General features: G+C 42.6%; 1 protein-coding gene across 3 annotated transcripts in view; it reads right to left on the bottom strand.

The window, feature by feature from the left end:
* Positions 1-3,333: 3,333 nt before the first annotated feature.
* Positions 3,334-17,450, bottom strand: part of GNB5 (G protein subunit beta 5) — a 35,912-nt gene continuing 21,795 nt past the window's right edge. For 2 of the 3 annotated variants that reach the window (XM_060187583.1, XM_016190684.2), the window contains 5 exons: positions 13,855-13,946; positions 10,666-10,714; positions 9,191-9,287; positions 6,603-6,769; positions 3,334-4,406 (listed from right to left, as the gene is read on the bottom strand). In XM_060187583.1, the coding sequence (XP_060043566.1) occupies positions 4,395-4,406; positions 6,603-6,769; positions 9,191-9,287; positions 10,666-10,714; positions 13,855-13,946 (417 nt within the window). In that variant the 3' untranslated portion in view covers positions 3,334-4,394. The remainder of the gene's footprint in view (positions 4,407-6,602; positions 6,770-9,190; positions 9,288-10,665; positions 10,715-13,854; positions 13,947-17,450) is intronic. The other variant, XM_060187585.1, reaches the window with a different exon arrangement.

Below are 17,450 nucleotides of genomic sequence, written 5' to 3'. Positions count from 1 at the left end.
CTCTCCCGCGTCACTAGCCTGGCACGAATTCCTGGTTCCCCTCCTGCATGGCTGAGTAAGCAGCAGCCTAGGCTGGCTCCGGCTGAGTTCTCTCCAATCCAGAGAGCACGTGCCTGGGAAGAAACACCCTCAGGCTAACCCAACAGTGGTCAAAGAACTTAGTGCCTACACAGAGGGGCATACTAAGCATTATTTCCATCAAAGCTCCATGGTTGAGGTCCTACATTAAGATAGTCTTATGCCCCACGAGATGGCCAGGCAGACTGCACCAACACTGTGTGAAGAGGCAATGTCAACAATCACTCTGCTGTATGGTTTGCCTTTATCTATGTATTGGGAATCACCCTAACATCCCCTTGTTCAAGGATTATTACTATTGTTACTTTTTTGTAATGGTGTCCTGTACACAAGTATTTGCTCTTTTAGTGAGGAGCAATAAAGATGAGGAAGCCCCATGTTACTATCTCAGTAATGTGTCTCCCCTAGTCGCACTATACATTCACCTGCTAAAAGATAGTCTTAGTTCCCTGTGTAGTGTCTCGCCAATTTCAGTGACTAGAGATGCTTTTACATAATTGCTTCTAGTTTTTGTTTGGACAAATACTTTTAAAATCACTTGCCTAAATACCCAGGACAGCAGCTGTTGGCTCACACTGTCTGACTAATTAGCTCTGAAAAACTGCCTCTAGAACTCCCAGTGCCTGCACCAGCGTACCTGGCACAACAGGGAAGGAGTTTGTCATATTCTCCACAATACCTGCTATTGTTTAATGCTTGTCCTTCTAATGGGTTTTTAGAGTGGCCTCACCATTTTACTTGTAATTTCCTAAAGGTATTTTTGTTATGTGTATTTGCCATCTGCATAACTTCATTGGTGATGTTTACAACTTTACTTAATCATAATTGCATGGTTTAGTTTTCTTGTGGAAATACATATATATATATATATATATATATATATATATATATATGTAGTTTCTTTGTATATTTGTATACTTTCATATCTTGTACATTTGTATATATTTTATATAGTTTGAATGTTTATAGTTTCTTTGTACATTTTGTATATGTCAAATAGGTGTTATCACAGTTATTTATATACTCTTCCTATATTTGGGAGCTACTCTCTTCCCTGATCCAACTTTCCAGTCTTTTTTCTAACTATGACACCATCTCCCCAGACAATAACTTGGGTTCACCTGCATACTAAATATCAGGCTCAGGCAAAAACTAGTAAAGTCATGGGCCCCTTGGAATATACCTAAAACAGACCTATTAGCTTGTTCTAAAATGGAGACCCCAAATCTTCATCTGCAATATTCTTGCCTTTAGGTTCATGATTAGTCAGCATTTTTTTCTGCTTTATGCCATAACTCTTTTTCAGTAACCAGGTTCTAGATGCTACCATGAGGCCAACCGGACTTCCCTGGGCAGATGACCCCACCAATGTGTCCTGGAGTCCTGCCTATCCAGACCCCTGCCTCACTAGGGAAAGAGAGGCTGGGAGTATGGATCAAACTGTCAACACCCATGTTCAGTGGGGAAGCAATTACAGAAGCCAGACCTTCCACCTACTGCACCCCATAATGACCCTGGGTCCATACGCCCAGAGTGATAAAGAATAGGAAAACTATCAAGGGAGGGAATTGGATATGAAGTTCTGGGGGTGGGGTGGGAATTATGTGGAAATGTATCCCTCTTATTCTATGGTCTTGTCAATATTTCCATTTTATAAATAAAAGTTTTAAAAAAACAAATAGGTGTTATTGAAATATTGCCTTGCAGTATACTAAAGACAACGAGATACCACTTCACTCCTGTGAGAATATCATACATCAGAAAAGGTAACAGCAACAAATGCTGGAGAGGTTGTGGGGACAAAGGAACCCTCCTGCACTGCTGGTGGGAATGTCAATTGGTTCAACCTCTGTGGAGAACAGTCTGGAAAACTCTCAGAAGGCTAGAAATGGATCTAACCTATGATCCTGCAATTCCTCTCCTGGGGATATATCCTAAGGAACCCAACAAAAAGATCTGTGTACACATATGTTCTTAGCAGCACAATTTGTAATAGCCAAAACCTGGAAGCAACCAACCCAGGTGTCCAACAACAGATGAGTGGCTGAGCAAGTTGTGGTACATATACACAATGGAATATTACTCAGCTATTAAAAATGGTGAATTCACTGTTTTCAGCCGATCCTGGATGGAGCTTGAAAAATTCATGTTAAGTGAAATAAGTCATGGGCGCGAGGAATAACATCATTGCAAGACTGGCCAGCTCCTCATGGGGCACGAGCGCTTCCACACTACGATCATCATCTCTGGCATTATGCTATCCTACTGCAGAATATTGTGCCCCAGTATGGTTCCGTAGCCCCCATGTCCACTTGGTGGATTTCAAATTATATTCCTCCATGAGGATAATTTCTGGAACCATCCGTTCCACTCTGGTCCCATGGCTGCCAGTTCTTAGCAACATCGCCCCACCAGATATTCGTAGGGATGCGGCATCATCTAAGTTCATTTCCCACGTCTACGCTCGACCGGACCTGCCAATATACGCGGATATCTTTGCCCACCCTGTCCAACGCTTGACGTCTCGTCATCCAATCTGGTCCCCTATGCCTACACTGAACTTCTCTGCTCCAGACTCTTGGAAAAAAGAGTTGGCAGTCAGCTGAGGTAAAGAACAAACACCTCATCACAGACCCCTGTAAGCGTCAACTCGGCTTTGACCTAGCACGTTATGATTGGGCTCTCCTCAATTGCTATCAAACAGGCATGGCCGGTGCGCCGCTATGTTCCATCGCTGGGGAGCCAGAGACGACCCGAACTGCCCCTGCGGCTACAGACAGACTATGACCCACATAGTCAACGACTGCCACCTCTCCAGATTCAAAGGAGGTCTCGAAACTTTACATCAGGCTCAACCTGATGCTGTTGACTGGCTACGGAAGAAGGGCAAATGCTAGAAGAAGAAGAAGTCAGAAACAGAAGGATGAATATGAGATGATCACACTCTCAGGCAGAGGTTTGGAAAACAAGATCAGAAGAGAAAACACAAGTAGAACCTGAACTGGAATTGGCATGTTGCACCAAAGTAAAAGACTCTAGGGCAGGTGGGGGGGAGAATACAGGTCCAAGAAGGATGACAGAGGACCTAGTGGGGGTTATACTGTTATATGGAAACCTGAGAAATGTTATGCATGTGCAAACTACTGTATTTACTGTCGAATGTAAAACATTAATTCCCCAATAAAGAAATAAAAAAAAATATTACCTTGCAGTTTGTGTCTTGACCCTAAGTGATACCATGACACATCACATAAGTTCATAAATCCCATCTGCTTTATTTTCCTTTTGTTTAATTTACAACAGCTCACAGAAATGAAATTGACAACTATCTCATGTCCATAACAAAAACTAGGATGAATATGAATTGCTTTATAATGAAAATACATCTTTTACAATAGTGATTATACCTAATTGCACTGCTAACTGGACTTTTCTTCTCTCATAGACCATTTAAGATGTTCCTTCAGATGGAAGCCATTGAAATCAGTGCTTCTTGAGGAAGGTTCCAAGGTCATAGTGTATAGAGAGAAAAACCAGTTTTTAAAGTGCTTCAAAACTAAATTTGGGAGGCTGAGAATTATCTGGTAGGGCATGCACCTCACCATGCATGGGCCTTAGGTTCCGTCACTGGCACGTAGAAACACCACTGCAGCAGAGGAACCCCCATGTGTGATGGCTCAGTGTTGTGGTGTCTCTCCCTCTTTCTCTGTCTCTCCCTCTCTATTTGTAATTTTTTAAAAGAATTAAATAAAAAAAAGAATTAAATCAGTCCAGGTGCTTTAGAATCACACATATTTGCAAAATAAATAGACAAATAAGTATATCTGGTTCAAGGAAGCAGTGTAGAATATTAAATGCTTAACTGTATAGTAACAGAATGAGTTGAGACTGGTATAGTTAAGATAATCTTAAAGTACAGACAAGTTTTGTGATGGAGGAGGTGGCTCAGTTAATATAGCATAGGACTTGCAAGCAAGAGGCCTAAGGTTCAATTCCTAGCACTGCATATGTGGAACAATATTCTGTTTCCTCACTAAGTTAATAAATAGATAAATATCCTTCTTTTTAAAAAGATGATAAACTTTGAAGAAAAGCTTTAAAATGAAAATAGTATACTTTCAGTTACTTTTGTGGTTCTGAAGGCTTCTCTTTTCAGTAGTGGCAGTTCTAATGGTGATAGTAATAGTAGAGACACCTAGCTAATTCATCCTTAAAATGAATTGCAATGAACCCTCAGATTCTCTAGAAGATATATCTATATGTGGCAATTTCAGATTCTATGCTCTGGTACTTGTGTGTGCCTTTTAAGAAGACAGTTAAGCCCAAACCTGCAAAGAAACAAGTAGATAATTAATAGTCCTTTAGTAGCTAATGACTTATAAAGCACTTGAAAGATAAAAGTAAAGTCTGTGACACATCAAAACACACAAATGGCTATAGTATAAAGTAATAATTAATAATGACCTTTGATCAGATGACTTACCTAAGAATCTAGTAAGTACATTTTTGAAGAACCTTTACATGACCAATGACCTAATGCAGTCACACCAATGTATGAATCACAAAGTGTCAGGTAAGTGTGAGCTGGTCAGTCTGCAAGCTAAAGGCCATGCTGGGCCTCTCTTGCTCTCTGGCCCCAGTGCCTGTGAGCATACACTGGATTGGGGTGAAGGGGGGTGACTGGGGAGGTATTTTGACCTCATTCCTCTAGATCTTCCTGTTTACACTTGGCTTCCTAAATAATTCTCTGATTTCAACACTGTGCTGATGGTCAAACCTTCTTCCTGACCTGTCCATGGTTATGTCTCACCTGATTAAACCCTAAAACATTTACTTTCCCCCCTTAACTTTGTTTGCCAACTTATTCTCACTGCCTCATGGTCCTGTACACCAGTGTACTCACATGTCTTGGAAGGATGGCACTTTACTCCCAGGAAATCCAAAGTGTTGGATTTCCTTGGAAGTAAATCCTTGGAAGGGAACCTGTCCTCGCCCTGGCCCAGGACTGGTAAAGGATTTAGACCAGGTACTGAAACTATCTGTACCCATATAGACTACTGGATATATTAATTAATCCAGGTAACTCTTCCCAGGAAGGTAAAAATCACATATCATTTAATTATCTGTTTCAGGAACTTCATGAGAATTCTTCTATTTATCCTAAAACAAGATTACTTAACTACCTTCTTTGAAAAGGTACTTTTCAATATAAAGCATCAGTGGATTACTTTTCAAGACAGTCTTTGAAATGTTATCCAGGCCACTCCCCAGCATCCAGCATTTCTAAACTATGCTGCCACACATCTGCCTGATCTTAAATTCCTCTGTCAAAACCAGACCACCCCTAGACCTCTCAGATACCTTCCTTTGTTCCTGCGCTTTGAGATGCTAAGGCCTTTAAGTCTGAGACTGGAACATTCAGTACACCTAGCTTTGCTTAGTGATAGACTGAGTTGTATTTACAGGGAGCCAGCGTTTGACAGGTCATGGAGCTCTCCGACAATCTGATGAAAGCTATGAAAATATTTGTTTGGAAAAAGATACAAACAAAACCTGCTGTGTAATTTTTGGTGTTTCCTGGGTCTCCATAAGCCCCTTTGTGGCTCTGTGATTACAGAGTAAGAGTGATGAACTACCAGAAGTGAAGACAGTTAGCTTGTGCTTTGTCATAGATTGTAATCAGAAGAATCAAATGTCGAGGGGCTAAAGGAACCTTTTGGATCTCCTAGCCCAACTAGTTCCTCAGCTACACCCTGATACACAGTTTTTAAATCTGTCCTTCCACACTTGCATGGATGAGGGACTCACTTCCTTCCCTGGCAACTCAACTGTTCCTGAGAGCATAGGCAGAAATGAAATTAGTCCCTAAAACAGGGACAGTGAAAAATGAATGCCAGAAGTAGGACTTGGCAAAAAAACACACTGTCAAATATCTAAGAACACCAACAACACACTCACCGGAAATTCCTCAAATTGTCAGAAGCTGGAGGGAGCCAGCTAAATGCTGTTTTCTGAATACTGATAATGGACCAACTTTTCCAGACTCATAGGAAAGACAAATGGACTGCCAGAGTCACCTTTACCATGGCAACGGCCCAGAAGAATGGGAATTCTGAAATTCCAAAGAGACCTTTGTCCCTTCTCACATCTAGTGAATACTCTAACCATAGATTAGCATACTGCACTCTCTAATCTGCCAGAACCCTAGAAAAAGACCCAGAATAAACAGATGGCTTCTCCTCCTCCCCAGGGGGAAATGACCACTAACTTTCCTCTATATTTAAACTTGTTCTACTCTTTCTTGCAGCCAGTTGTCAATTCTTTTCTGCATCTCAAGGACCTGGGGAGGGGAGGTTCCCTCTTTTTCCCTCCGTTTTCATTAGGAGCCCCTGTCAACAATAAATGCATCCTTATTTCCTCTGTTTTTTTCCTCTTACAGAGTAAAATTCTCTCTTACTTAAAAATTAAAAATTCTTAAAAATTCTTAAAATTTAAAAATTCTTAAAAAAAAATTCTTCTCTTACTCTGAGGGTATGGTCCCATGATCCTGAGCAGAAAGCAGTTCCGTCAGGGGAAACACGCAGAGTGCTGACACGGTTTTCATGGCCAAACAGGATGGAGACACGGGAGCCTTTGAGAACATCCCAGACATTGATGGTATAATCATTGTATCCAGCAAACAGCAGGCGACCTGGAAGCAGGGGGAGATGATGGTTAGTATACTAGTTCCTTCCTACTTTTGTTTTCATGACTGTCACTGACTCATTCACTCACTCACTCGTTTACTCACTAAATAATAACCTGTTTTTGGGTGCTATGATCTCCCTTTGAAGTCAAAAAAGCAGTCACAGAACCAGGCGATGGCACACCTGGTTAAGCGCACATACTGCAGTGCACAAGGAACCAGGTTCAAGCCCCTGCACCCCAGCTGTAGGGGGAATGCTTCATGAGTGGTGAATTAAGAGAGGCAGGTGTCTCTCTGTCTGTCTTCCTATCTCCCCCTCACTTCTGAATTTCTCTCTGTCTCTATCCAATAATAAATAAGTAAAATTAAAAAAAATGCAGTCACCACTGAGGTCATGTGGTCACTTATACTACCGGTATAAGTGGTGAGGCAGGGTTGCAGGTGTCTTCTCTCTCCCTTCTCTATCTTACCCTCCCCTCTCAAATTTCTCTGTCTCTACCCAATAATAAATAAGTAAAATAAAAAAAAAATGCAGTCACCACTGGGGTCATGTGATGGTGCTACCAGTATAAGTGGTGAAGTAGGGCTGCAGGTGTCTTTCTTCTCTCTCCCCTCTCAAATTGTCTCTGCTCTATCAAAGATAGAGAGAGAGAGAGAGAGAGAGAAAGAGAGGAGAGGAGAAGGCTTCTGGGAACAGTAGATTGTTGTGCAGACACCAAGCCCTAATAACCCTGGTGGCAAAAAAAAAAAAAAAGGTAAGAGTCAGCACTGTAGTGGCAAAAATTCCTAAATGTGGCTTTTACCAGGGTGGCAGCCTAAGCAGCAAAGCTGAGCAGAAATGCAGTGAGCTGGGTTCATGATCAACCCCCCCCCCCAACCTAGTGCATGGAAAGAGACTATGTGATGGAAAAGAGATATGCAGTCCACCTTGATCCAGAGCTTGGATAGAGAAGTTTCCCATCCCCACCCTGGGGCTTGACAGAAAGCAGCCTGTCTGCATAGGCTAAGGCACAGAGAAGTGGCTGCTGTGAGCAACTCACCCTCCACCCCAGTGTAGTCCTGACGTTATAGGCATAAATACAGTTACTCCCCAGAGCTTGGTCGACAGTTGGTCTTTTACTCGTTGCCCATCACTTATCCCTGGTGACTATTCTTGCCTATTCTAAATAATAAACCGTACCCGTTTCTATAACGTTGCTGCCTGCTTATTCTACCTGACAGGCCAACAGTAAACTCTTTAAGCCACACCCATTGGAGGGTAGTGGAGGGCAGGCAGACACACACGTCTTTGTCTCACCAAGTGGCAAGGGCTATAACAAAAATACTTAGATATTGGTAATAGGTATGCAATGGTAAAGGAAAGGACTACAGAGGAAAGATGTCCAGGGAGCAGTCACAGCAGCAAACAGCAAGAAACAGATGCACAACAGGGGACCGTGGAAAGCAAATGTTCTGCTGGCCTGGCCTGTATCAGTGCTGCCTTAACTCACCAGTGGCTTCCCTAGCTACAACGATAGAGATGCCATGTGTTTCACTGAGAGAAGAACCGTTATGCCCTCTCCACTTCTAGAAAAGAAAAAGCCAGGAGTCGGGCAGTAGTGCAGTGGGTTAAGCGCACATGGCGCAAGCGCAAGGGCCGGCATAAGGATCCCGGTTCGAGCCCCCGGCTCCCCACCTGAAGGGGAGTCACTTCACAGGTGATGAAGCAGGTCTGCAGGTGTCTATCTTTCTCTCCCCCTCTGTCTTCCCCTCCTCTCTCCATTTCTCTCTGTCCTATCCAACAACAACAACAACATCAAAAACAACAATAACTACAACAATAAAAATCAAGGGCAACAAAAGGGAATGAATAAATAAATATTTACAAAAAAAAGAAAAGAAAAAACCCCACTGGTGGAGGCAGTGCAGACGTGAAGCTCTAATATATCACTGTTTTGAAGAAGAGCACTAGGTGAGCATAGTCTTCATCTCTAAAGTGAATATGGGGGTGGGGAGGCAGGCAGCCACAGGCAGGTGTGAGTGGAGGAGTGGCACACATGCTGATACTTGACATATCCAAGTTCAGGGTCACACTAGGGTCACTCAGCATCAGAACATTCAGCTCAGAAACCTCACAGAGAACTAATTTTTCTTGTTTTGTTGTTCAGTGTTGAGGTGTTTTACACCTGTGTGTCTGGAGCTGACTTTTTCTTTTCTTTTTTTTTTTTTTTAATTGCAGATAGAGAAAGGGAGAAGAGAAAGAGAAAAAGAGGGACTGGAACACGTTGCAACCATCAGTGAAGCTGCCATGGTGTTCCCTGTGGGGCAAGGGATTGTATCTGGGGCTTCCAGCACGGAAAGGTGGAATGATCTCTAGTCTAAGAGCTGGATTCATGCAGGTGGGTCCTGATTTGCAGTCTTGGAGAAAATGCTGAAAGGCAATCTTACCACTGAGAGAAAAGTCCACGCTGGATGCTCCAAATATGATGCTCTCCTTGGAGTAGATAGCGACCTCCCTGTCTGCCCGAAGGTCATAGAGGCGGCACTGGGTGCAGACACACAGACAAGGAAGTCTATTATTGGGGGTTCCAGTTTGGCCCAACACTAACCTTTGGTTTTATCTCCTAGAATCCATCCTTCTTCCCTGAGTGCTATTAATCTCCACAGATCAGTGGCAATTCAAAGCAACATTCAAGGTCAGGGGAGATAATAGCTATGCAAAAATATTCTCATGTCTGAGATTTCAAAAGCCCCAGATTCAATGCCCCAAACCACAATACAAAAAGGTCAACGTAACTTGACTGATATAAAGCCTCAAAGCTTATTTGAACTCAATTTTAAGTTCATTTCTGATAATTTTAAGGCAAAATAAGGAAGATAACAGATATATAGACTTTTGTAAGAGAAAACAAAACCTTGAAAAAAAATCTAAATGTGTAGAAATTGAAGACCTGCTAAGTGAATGATGAAATGACTACAATATGGAAAACTACTTAATCATTAATAAAATATAATACATAAAGTATTCTGACAAGATTATGTCTACAATATACTTCTATATGAAAAAAGCAAATTATAAGTGTTTTGTTTAAAAGTAAAAAGATAGGAAGGAATTCACCCAGCCATGACTGTTTTCTTGGATAGCTAAATTATGGTACTTTAATTTTTTCCCCAAATCTCCTTCAATGAATCCACATTATAGATGATAAATGGTGGTGGTCCAGGAGGTGGCACAGTGGATAAAGAACTGAACTCTCAAGTATGAGGTCCTGTGTTCGATCCCTGGCAGCACATGTACCAGAGTGATGCCCGGTTCGTGTTCTCTCTCTCTCTCTCTCTCTCTCCCCTATCTTTCTCATTAATAGATAGATAAAATCTTAAAAACGATGAGAAATGGTCAATGATTTACAAAGGTTTGACTGAGGATCTTCTGGCTTTAAGATGGAGTAGGAGTGATAGATGTTCAGCAGAGTCCAATGGACAACAGCCCCCTGGATGTTGGTCAGTGGCAGGCAGTTACACAAACATAAGGGCAAACAAGCAAAAACCTACAGGCTATGATAAGTTATGATGGCCGGCTGGGTTGGTGTACTTACTGTATTGTTAAAGATTTACTTGTTAATGAGAGAAAGAGTGTGTGTGTCAGAGCGTCACTGTGGCTCATGGGATGCTGGGGATTGAACTCAGGATCTCCTACTTGTGAATCCAATGCTTTATCTACTGCACCACCTCACAGGCCACTTAATGTATTTTTTACTTGAGATATTTTCAAGTTTATCAGGATGCAACTCCATCATAAATCAAGAAGGTCTGTGCTTCAGTAATCAGGAAAAAAGAATGACTGTTTTTCTTTTGCAAAATAAAATAAAGTCAGTATATCTCTCTTTGAAATAGGAAAAACTGCCCAAAACTTAGAAACTTACTGTAGCATCATCTGACCCTGAAGCAAAGGCATCTCCACTTGGGTAGTATCTGCAAGAAGTTTGAAGTAGAAAGCATCTTATTTAGAGTGATGAAATCTGATCCTACCTAGATGCTCATCAGAATCATCTGGGTGGGGGTGGAGGTGGGGAGCAGGTGATGGCCTCCGGTATTCCTTCCTGCAAGGGAGGGACCATGACACTGGCCTTGCACACTGCTGGTGAGTAGTAAATGAGATAGCATGTGCATGTGTACCAGGCAGTAGCACCCTCACCTTCAAAGCCACTGTTTCCCTTGATCACAGATCTCATTCCCAAGACCTGACTCAAGAGTTCAGGGATAAGAAAAGTGCTTTTACACACAGACACTGGGAGTCAGATGTGCAGAGCCGCACACAGACCTCTCTGCATTAACTGCTTACAATGCAGGATACTTCTGGCAAGGATACTCCCTTGCCCAACCTCAGTTTCGTTGTCTGAAAAGTGGAGATGGTACGGTAGTGCATATTCCCCAATGTAAGGTCTGACTGAGCACAGGCAAAAGCACAAAAAAGCAGTCAATGACTGCTGCTGGTTGTTGCAATTCTCTTCTGAATGATCAGGCTTCTGAGAGGAATAGAAATCTGAATTATGAACTAATGTGCATTCGAGAAACAGGGTTCAGGGTAAAGGGAACAGTCTGGGTGAGAGAATGTTCACTTGTTAGTTGCATTTCACAACTTATGTCTGTGGCTTCCTATTTTATCCTGAACTCTACTTACTAGTAATTTTTCGACTTATTTCCCCATTTCCCCTGACTAGCTAGCAATACTATATGCTTGCAAAGAAAATTGAGAATATATTTCCTTTTTCCCAGTACTACCTACACTGAGTGCAGAGAATTTGGATGATATTTAAGCTTTATTTTTCCCTCCAGGGTTATTACAGGGACTCAGTGCCTGCACTATGAATCCACTGCTCCTGGAGGCCATTTTCCCCCATTTTGTTGCCCTTGTTGTTGTTACTAGATAGGACAGAGAGAAATCAAGAGAAGAGAAGACAGAGAGGGGGAGAGAAAAACACCTGCAGGCCAGCTTCACCACTTGTGAAGTGACCCCCCCACACACAGGTGGGGAGCCGGGGCTTGAACCAGGATCCTTATGCCAGTCCTTGCGCTTTGTGCCATGCTTAATCCACTGCACTACCACCGGCCCCCGATGATGTTTCTTAACATGTCCATAGCTATGGGATTAAGCACCTGTGTTTTCTTCTTGCTTTTCAGGGGGACAGTTGTAGTGCCTCCCTCACCAGGTATACTGAGGATTCTTGGATGACCATTTTGTTTCAATAGCGTTGTCTTCCAAATTTACATGTAAGGTCTCAATTTCTCTTCTGGAATCCAGTTCAAAGATTCTGGTACCTATTCAACATCTCCACTTGGTTGGAGAAAGAACACTTAAAATGTAACAACCCCTCCCCCCCAAACAGAGCTCCAGAATCTATCTGCAATAATCACCTCCTAGCAACAGCGTCTTCAGTCTTCCTTTTAGGAGAGGGCTCACTGCTTGTTGCTCTTTATAATAGACTCAAGTCTCCCAAAGACCATGGGTCTTCTCCTACAGCACAACCCCTGCATATGCAGTCGTCATCAGGCCCTCCCCATATGACACTGTGTGTGGGACTAGAGCTCGGGTAACCAGCACAAAATGCAGGTCCCTTGGCCACAGCCACTGTCCTGAGCAAATGACTGTCCTTCGTCTTGACAGAAGCCCTGTCTGTTTGCATCTAGAGAAATGTGGTACTTAGACTTCAGAGTTTATGGGCAGTGCCAAATCTCTGACCCTCTCATTCTATTCATGACATTTCTGTCTCCGCTATGTCTTCTCTAGTTCCTATCTCCAGCTCTTCTTTCTTGAGCTCATAGAACCTTTTTTTTTTTTTTTTTTGCCTCCAGGGTTATTGCTGTGACTCGGTGCCTGCACTAGGAATCCACTGCTCCTGGAGGCCATTTTTTCCCCCTTTTGTTGCCCCTTGTTGTTTATCATTGTTGTGGTTATTATTATTGTTGTTATTGCTGTCATTGTTGTTGGATAGGACAGAGAGAGGATTGGAAGACACAGAGAGAAAGACAGACACCTGCAGACCTGCTTCACCACTTGTGAAACAACCTCCTCCCCCCCGGCAGGTGGAGAGCTGGGGGCTCAAACTGGGATCCTTATACCTGTCCTTGCACTTCGCACCATGTGCACTTAACCTGCTGCAGCTATCACCCAACACCTGTCATACAACCTTTTAGCTAGTCATCACTTTCTCATCCTGGGTCTTCTACAATCTGTTCAACAGACTGACCTTTTAAAGGCAAAGCATAGATCAGGTGAGTTATTACCCCCAGGTCCAAACCCTTCCTTAGTTACTTGGCCTTCTGTTATGCCCACTTCACAGCTGAGCTTTGAGCTCCTCATACAATGTTTTCTTCATCTGGGCTCAACTTAAACATATCCTGCTCAGAAAGGCCTTCACTGATTGTTCTAAGAACTAACTCATTCTACCACACCTCCATTTAGCTTTTTTTTTTTTTAATAGCACTCAGTATTTTGAATCATATCACACATCTGTTTGTGTATTTTGTGCTGTTTACCCCCTGCAGAAAAGCAGAGACTCTGTCAATCTCATCTACAACTGTGCTTCTGAAATAAGGCCTAACGGTTAAGAACAGAATGAAGGAAGTGGGTTGTGGCTCACTTGGCTGAGCAAACATGTCATCATGTACAAGGACCCAGGTTCAAGCCCCCGGTCCCTCACTTGCAGGGGAGCAGTTTCAAAAGTAGTAGAACAGTGGGCAGATGTACTGTCTTCTGTCTCCTCCATATCTCATATATATATATATGGAAAATAAAATAATGGCCACTGGAGTTACTGTGAAGGCATTAGGGCCCAGCAAAAACTAGTGGAAAAGGAAAAAAAAAAAGTTAAGTGAATGAATTATTGAATGACTCTAGATAGGGTCAAATGTCCTAAGGGGCACAATATTAAAATTCACTAAGAGAGCTGGTGCACTCATCAGTTCTACTGCAAATCAGGTTCTTTTTTCAGGGAGGCCTTCTTGGCCAGATTCACGGAGATGGCAGGCATTCCCTGGGCAGAGCGCTACACCAGGCCAGGGAATGCAAGCGAGCACACAATGAGAGTCACACGAGCATTCTACTCACTGACCGGACACTGTTGATGTCAGATTCGTGAGTTTCAAAGGCCTGCACGCACTGGCCGGAGCGCATGTCCCACACCATGGCTTTCTTGTCGCATCCCTACAAGTGAAAGTTACCCAGAGTTATGACCACTGCAAGGACTCAGCAATGTCACAGGGACCAAGCACTTCCCATTAGTGAACACAGACAACATGCATTCCTGAGCTAGTTTTACCAGAGGTGACTTTCCTCAACTGATCAGCCCTCAGAGGGGCAAAGCTAGGTTTAGGAGGGTGGGAGAGCAAGGGAAGACAGATGCCCCCAAGCACATGTTCTTCTACTTCATTCTGTGTTGGTGTAAAACCTCAAGGGCGTCCTCATCCTCCTCCAGTGAGTTCAGTCCCCAAACTTCACTTAAAAAAAAAAGATTTATTTATTCATGATAGAAAAATACAAGAGAGGGGTTGGACAGAAGCACACCTGGTTGAGCACAAACATTACCAAGGTTCAAGTCCCTGATCCCCACCTGCGGGGGGGGGGACCTTTACCCATAAGTGGTGAAGCAGGTCTCCTTCTCCTTTGCTTTCCCTCTCCCTCTCCCTCCTTCGCCTCTTCTCTTTCCTATCATGTAAAAAAAAAGGGGAGGTAGATAAAAAAAAAAAGCCTCCTGGAGAAGTGGATTTATCATACATAATACAGACACTGAGACCCAGCAATAGCCCTCATGGCAATAAAAAAAAAAAAAGAAAAAAGTCAACTAACTACACAAAAGAAAGTAAGATAGATCTCTTAATCTCTACTGACAGCATCAGCATTATTGTTACCCCTTGATAATCTTGAGAAGAAACACTGTATATAATTGGCCAAGATATATACTGGCAGAAAAAATATTTATCAACTAAAGGACAATTACTGTCCCTATGACAACCTTTATTTAGAATCATCAAACCAGTAAATGCAATAAAACTTGAAGTAATCTTAGACTGCACTAAAATCCTAGGTGTATTTCCTCCCTAACTTGAGGCCAGATTCCATAAACCTAATGCTGGTCCGGATTAAAAAATGACACTCAATGCTTTAACAACTAAGAGAAACTCTGATTTTGTCAGGTAAAGAAGGGACTACAAAAGCTTTTGTAGTAGAGATTAAGAGATCTATCTTACTTTCTTTTGTGTAGTTAGTTGACTTCTTTCTTTTTTTTTTATTGCCATGAGGGCTATTGCTGGGTCTCAGTGTCTGTATTATGTATGATAAATCCACTTCTCCAGGAGGCTTTTTTTTTTATCTACCTCCCCTTTTTTTTACATGATAGGAAAGAGAAGAGGCGAAGGGGGGAGAGGGAGAGGGAAAGCAAAGGAGAAGGAGAAACCTGCTTCACCACTTATGGGTAAAGGTTCCCCCCCCCCCCCGCAGGTGGGGATCAGGGACTTGAACCTTGGAAAAATGTTAGAGGAAGATGATCAGAGGGCTCTTTCTTATTTTTCATTTTTAATTTTATTAGTGATTTAATAATGATGAACAAGATTGTGGGATACTAGTACAACTCAAAAAAAAAAAAGTAGTACTGCTCCACACAATTCTCACCACCAGAGTTCCACATCCCATCCCCTCCATTTCCCTATTCTTTATTCCATTTCCCTATTCTTTATCATTTATTCCATTTCCCTATTCTTTATCCCTCTGGAAGTATGGACCACAATTTTTTATAGGGTGCAGAAGGTGGGAAGTCTGGTTTCTATAATTTCTTCTCCACTAGACATGGCTCTTAACCCTAACTCCATCAAGATCCAGAGAAAGAAGAGGAAAAAAGGAAGAAAACTTAGAAGTAGTAACAGGTTGGGTCCTGAAATTAGTACAGCCTACAATGTTATAGCCATGACTACAGAATGTGAGTTTAGACCTACAGGGATACAGAGGCTACATAGGCTCCTATGCTGATTATGGGCCCCAGATCAAACTGATGATGTTTAGAGTTAATAATATACTTTCACTATATTTGGGAGCTACTCTCTTCCCTGATCTAGCTTTCTTTCTTTTTTTTAAATATATATTTAAAATGTTTATTTATTTTCCCTTTTGTTGCCCTTGTTTTTTCATTGTTGTAGTTATTATTATTGTTATTCATGTCGCCATTGTTAGATAGGGCAGAAAGAAATGGAGAGAGGAGGGGAAGACAGGGAAAGAGAAAGATAGACACCTGCAGAACTGCTTCACCACCTGTGAAGCGACTCCCCTGCAGGTGGTGAGCTGGGGGCTCAAATCGGGATCCTTACACCAGCCCTTGTGCTTTGTGCCACCTGTGCTTAACCTGCTACCCTACCCTATATCTTAACTCTGCTAACTCTACCCTACCCTATATCTTAACCTGCTACCCTACCCTATATCTTAACTCTTCCAGCCACCAGGTTCCAGATACTACCATGATATCAGCCTGATTTCTCTAGGCAGATGATCCCACATATGTTTGCAGCCCCGCCTCCTCAGAGCCCTGCCCCATTAGGGAGACAGGCTGGGAGTATGGATCGACCTGCCAATGCCCATGTTCAGCGGGGAAGCAGTTACAGAAGCCAGACCTTCCACTTTCTGCATCCCATAAAGGTCCTCGGTCCATACTCCCAGAGGGATAAAGAATACGAAAGCTATCAAGGGATGGGATGGGATATGGAGTTCTGGTGGTGGGAACTGTACCTCTCTTATCTTGTCTCATCTTGTCAATATCTCTATTTTATAAATAAAAAATTAATAATAAAAAATAAGCAGTAACAGGTGTAGGTGTGATTTAGAAAGGCAGGCAGGAACACAGTCAAAACAAACACAAACACACACACACACACACACACACAAATTACAGTCAACCTGTGATCTTGGGAGAACTACTGCAGTATTTGAAGGAATGTGGACACAGAACTCTGGTGTTGGGAATGGTATGGATTATCACCCTGCTATCTTATGGCTTTTGTAAATCAACATTAAATCACTAATAAAAAAAAAAGTAAAAAGAAAAAGAGAACATATGGCATATGCAATCTAGGGATTAAACCCAGGACTTCATGCTAGAAAGTGCAACACTTTATGCTCTGTACCACTTCCCAGGCCTCTGATCTTCAGTTTTTCTTTTGTAGCCCCTCCTATACCTCTTTCCTTTCTCAAAAGAAACGGGGGCTGTTGGCAGAGAGTGGTAACACCTGAGCTTTATCTCAGGTGTATGGGGCAATCTGAACAAAGGTGGGAAGTCAGGTACTCCTACTTCCCAGCAGCATGCCAGGCTAGGAATTGTAAACCAGGAGAGAAGAGACTTGGGTGACTTGCCTGACACCTGCAAAGAAAACATTCTGAGGCTGGGTGGTGGTACACTTGGTAGAGTACACACACATTACCAAGTAAGAAAGCCTGGGTTCAGGCCCCTGGTCCCTACCTGCTGGGCGGCAGCTTCTTGAGCACTGCTGCAGGACTTGGTCTCTGTCTCTGTCTCTCTGTCTCTCTCCCTCATCTCTACAGAAAAAGGAAAACAATAACCACCAGGAACTATGGAATCCTTATACAGGCACCAAACCCCAATGACAACCCTGGTGGCTAAACAAAAGCAAACATTCTCTCTGGGCTGCCAGCACAACCAAGAGAACT

This window comes from Erinaceus europaeus, chromosome 3 (assembly GCF_950295315.1).
Source record: "Erinaceus europaeus chromosome 3, mEriEur2.1, whole genome shotgun sequence".
In the NCBI taxonomy this organism is placed as follows: Eukaryota; Metazoa; Chordata; class Mammalia; order Eulipotyphla; family Erinaceidae; genus Erinaceus; species Erinaceus europaeus.
Note: the sequence above shows the minus strand (reverse complement) of the source record. Positions and strands in the feature narration are given on the sequence as shown.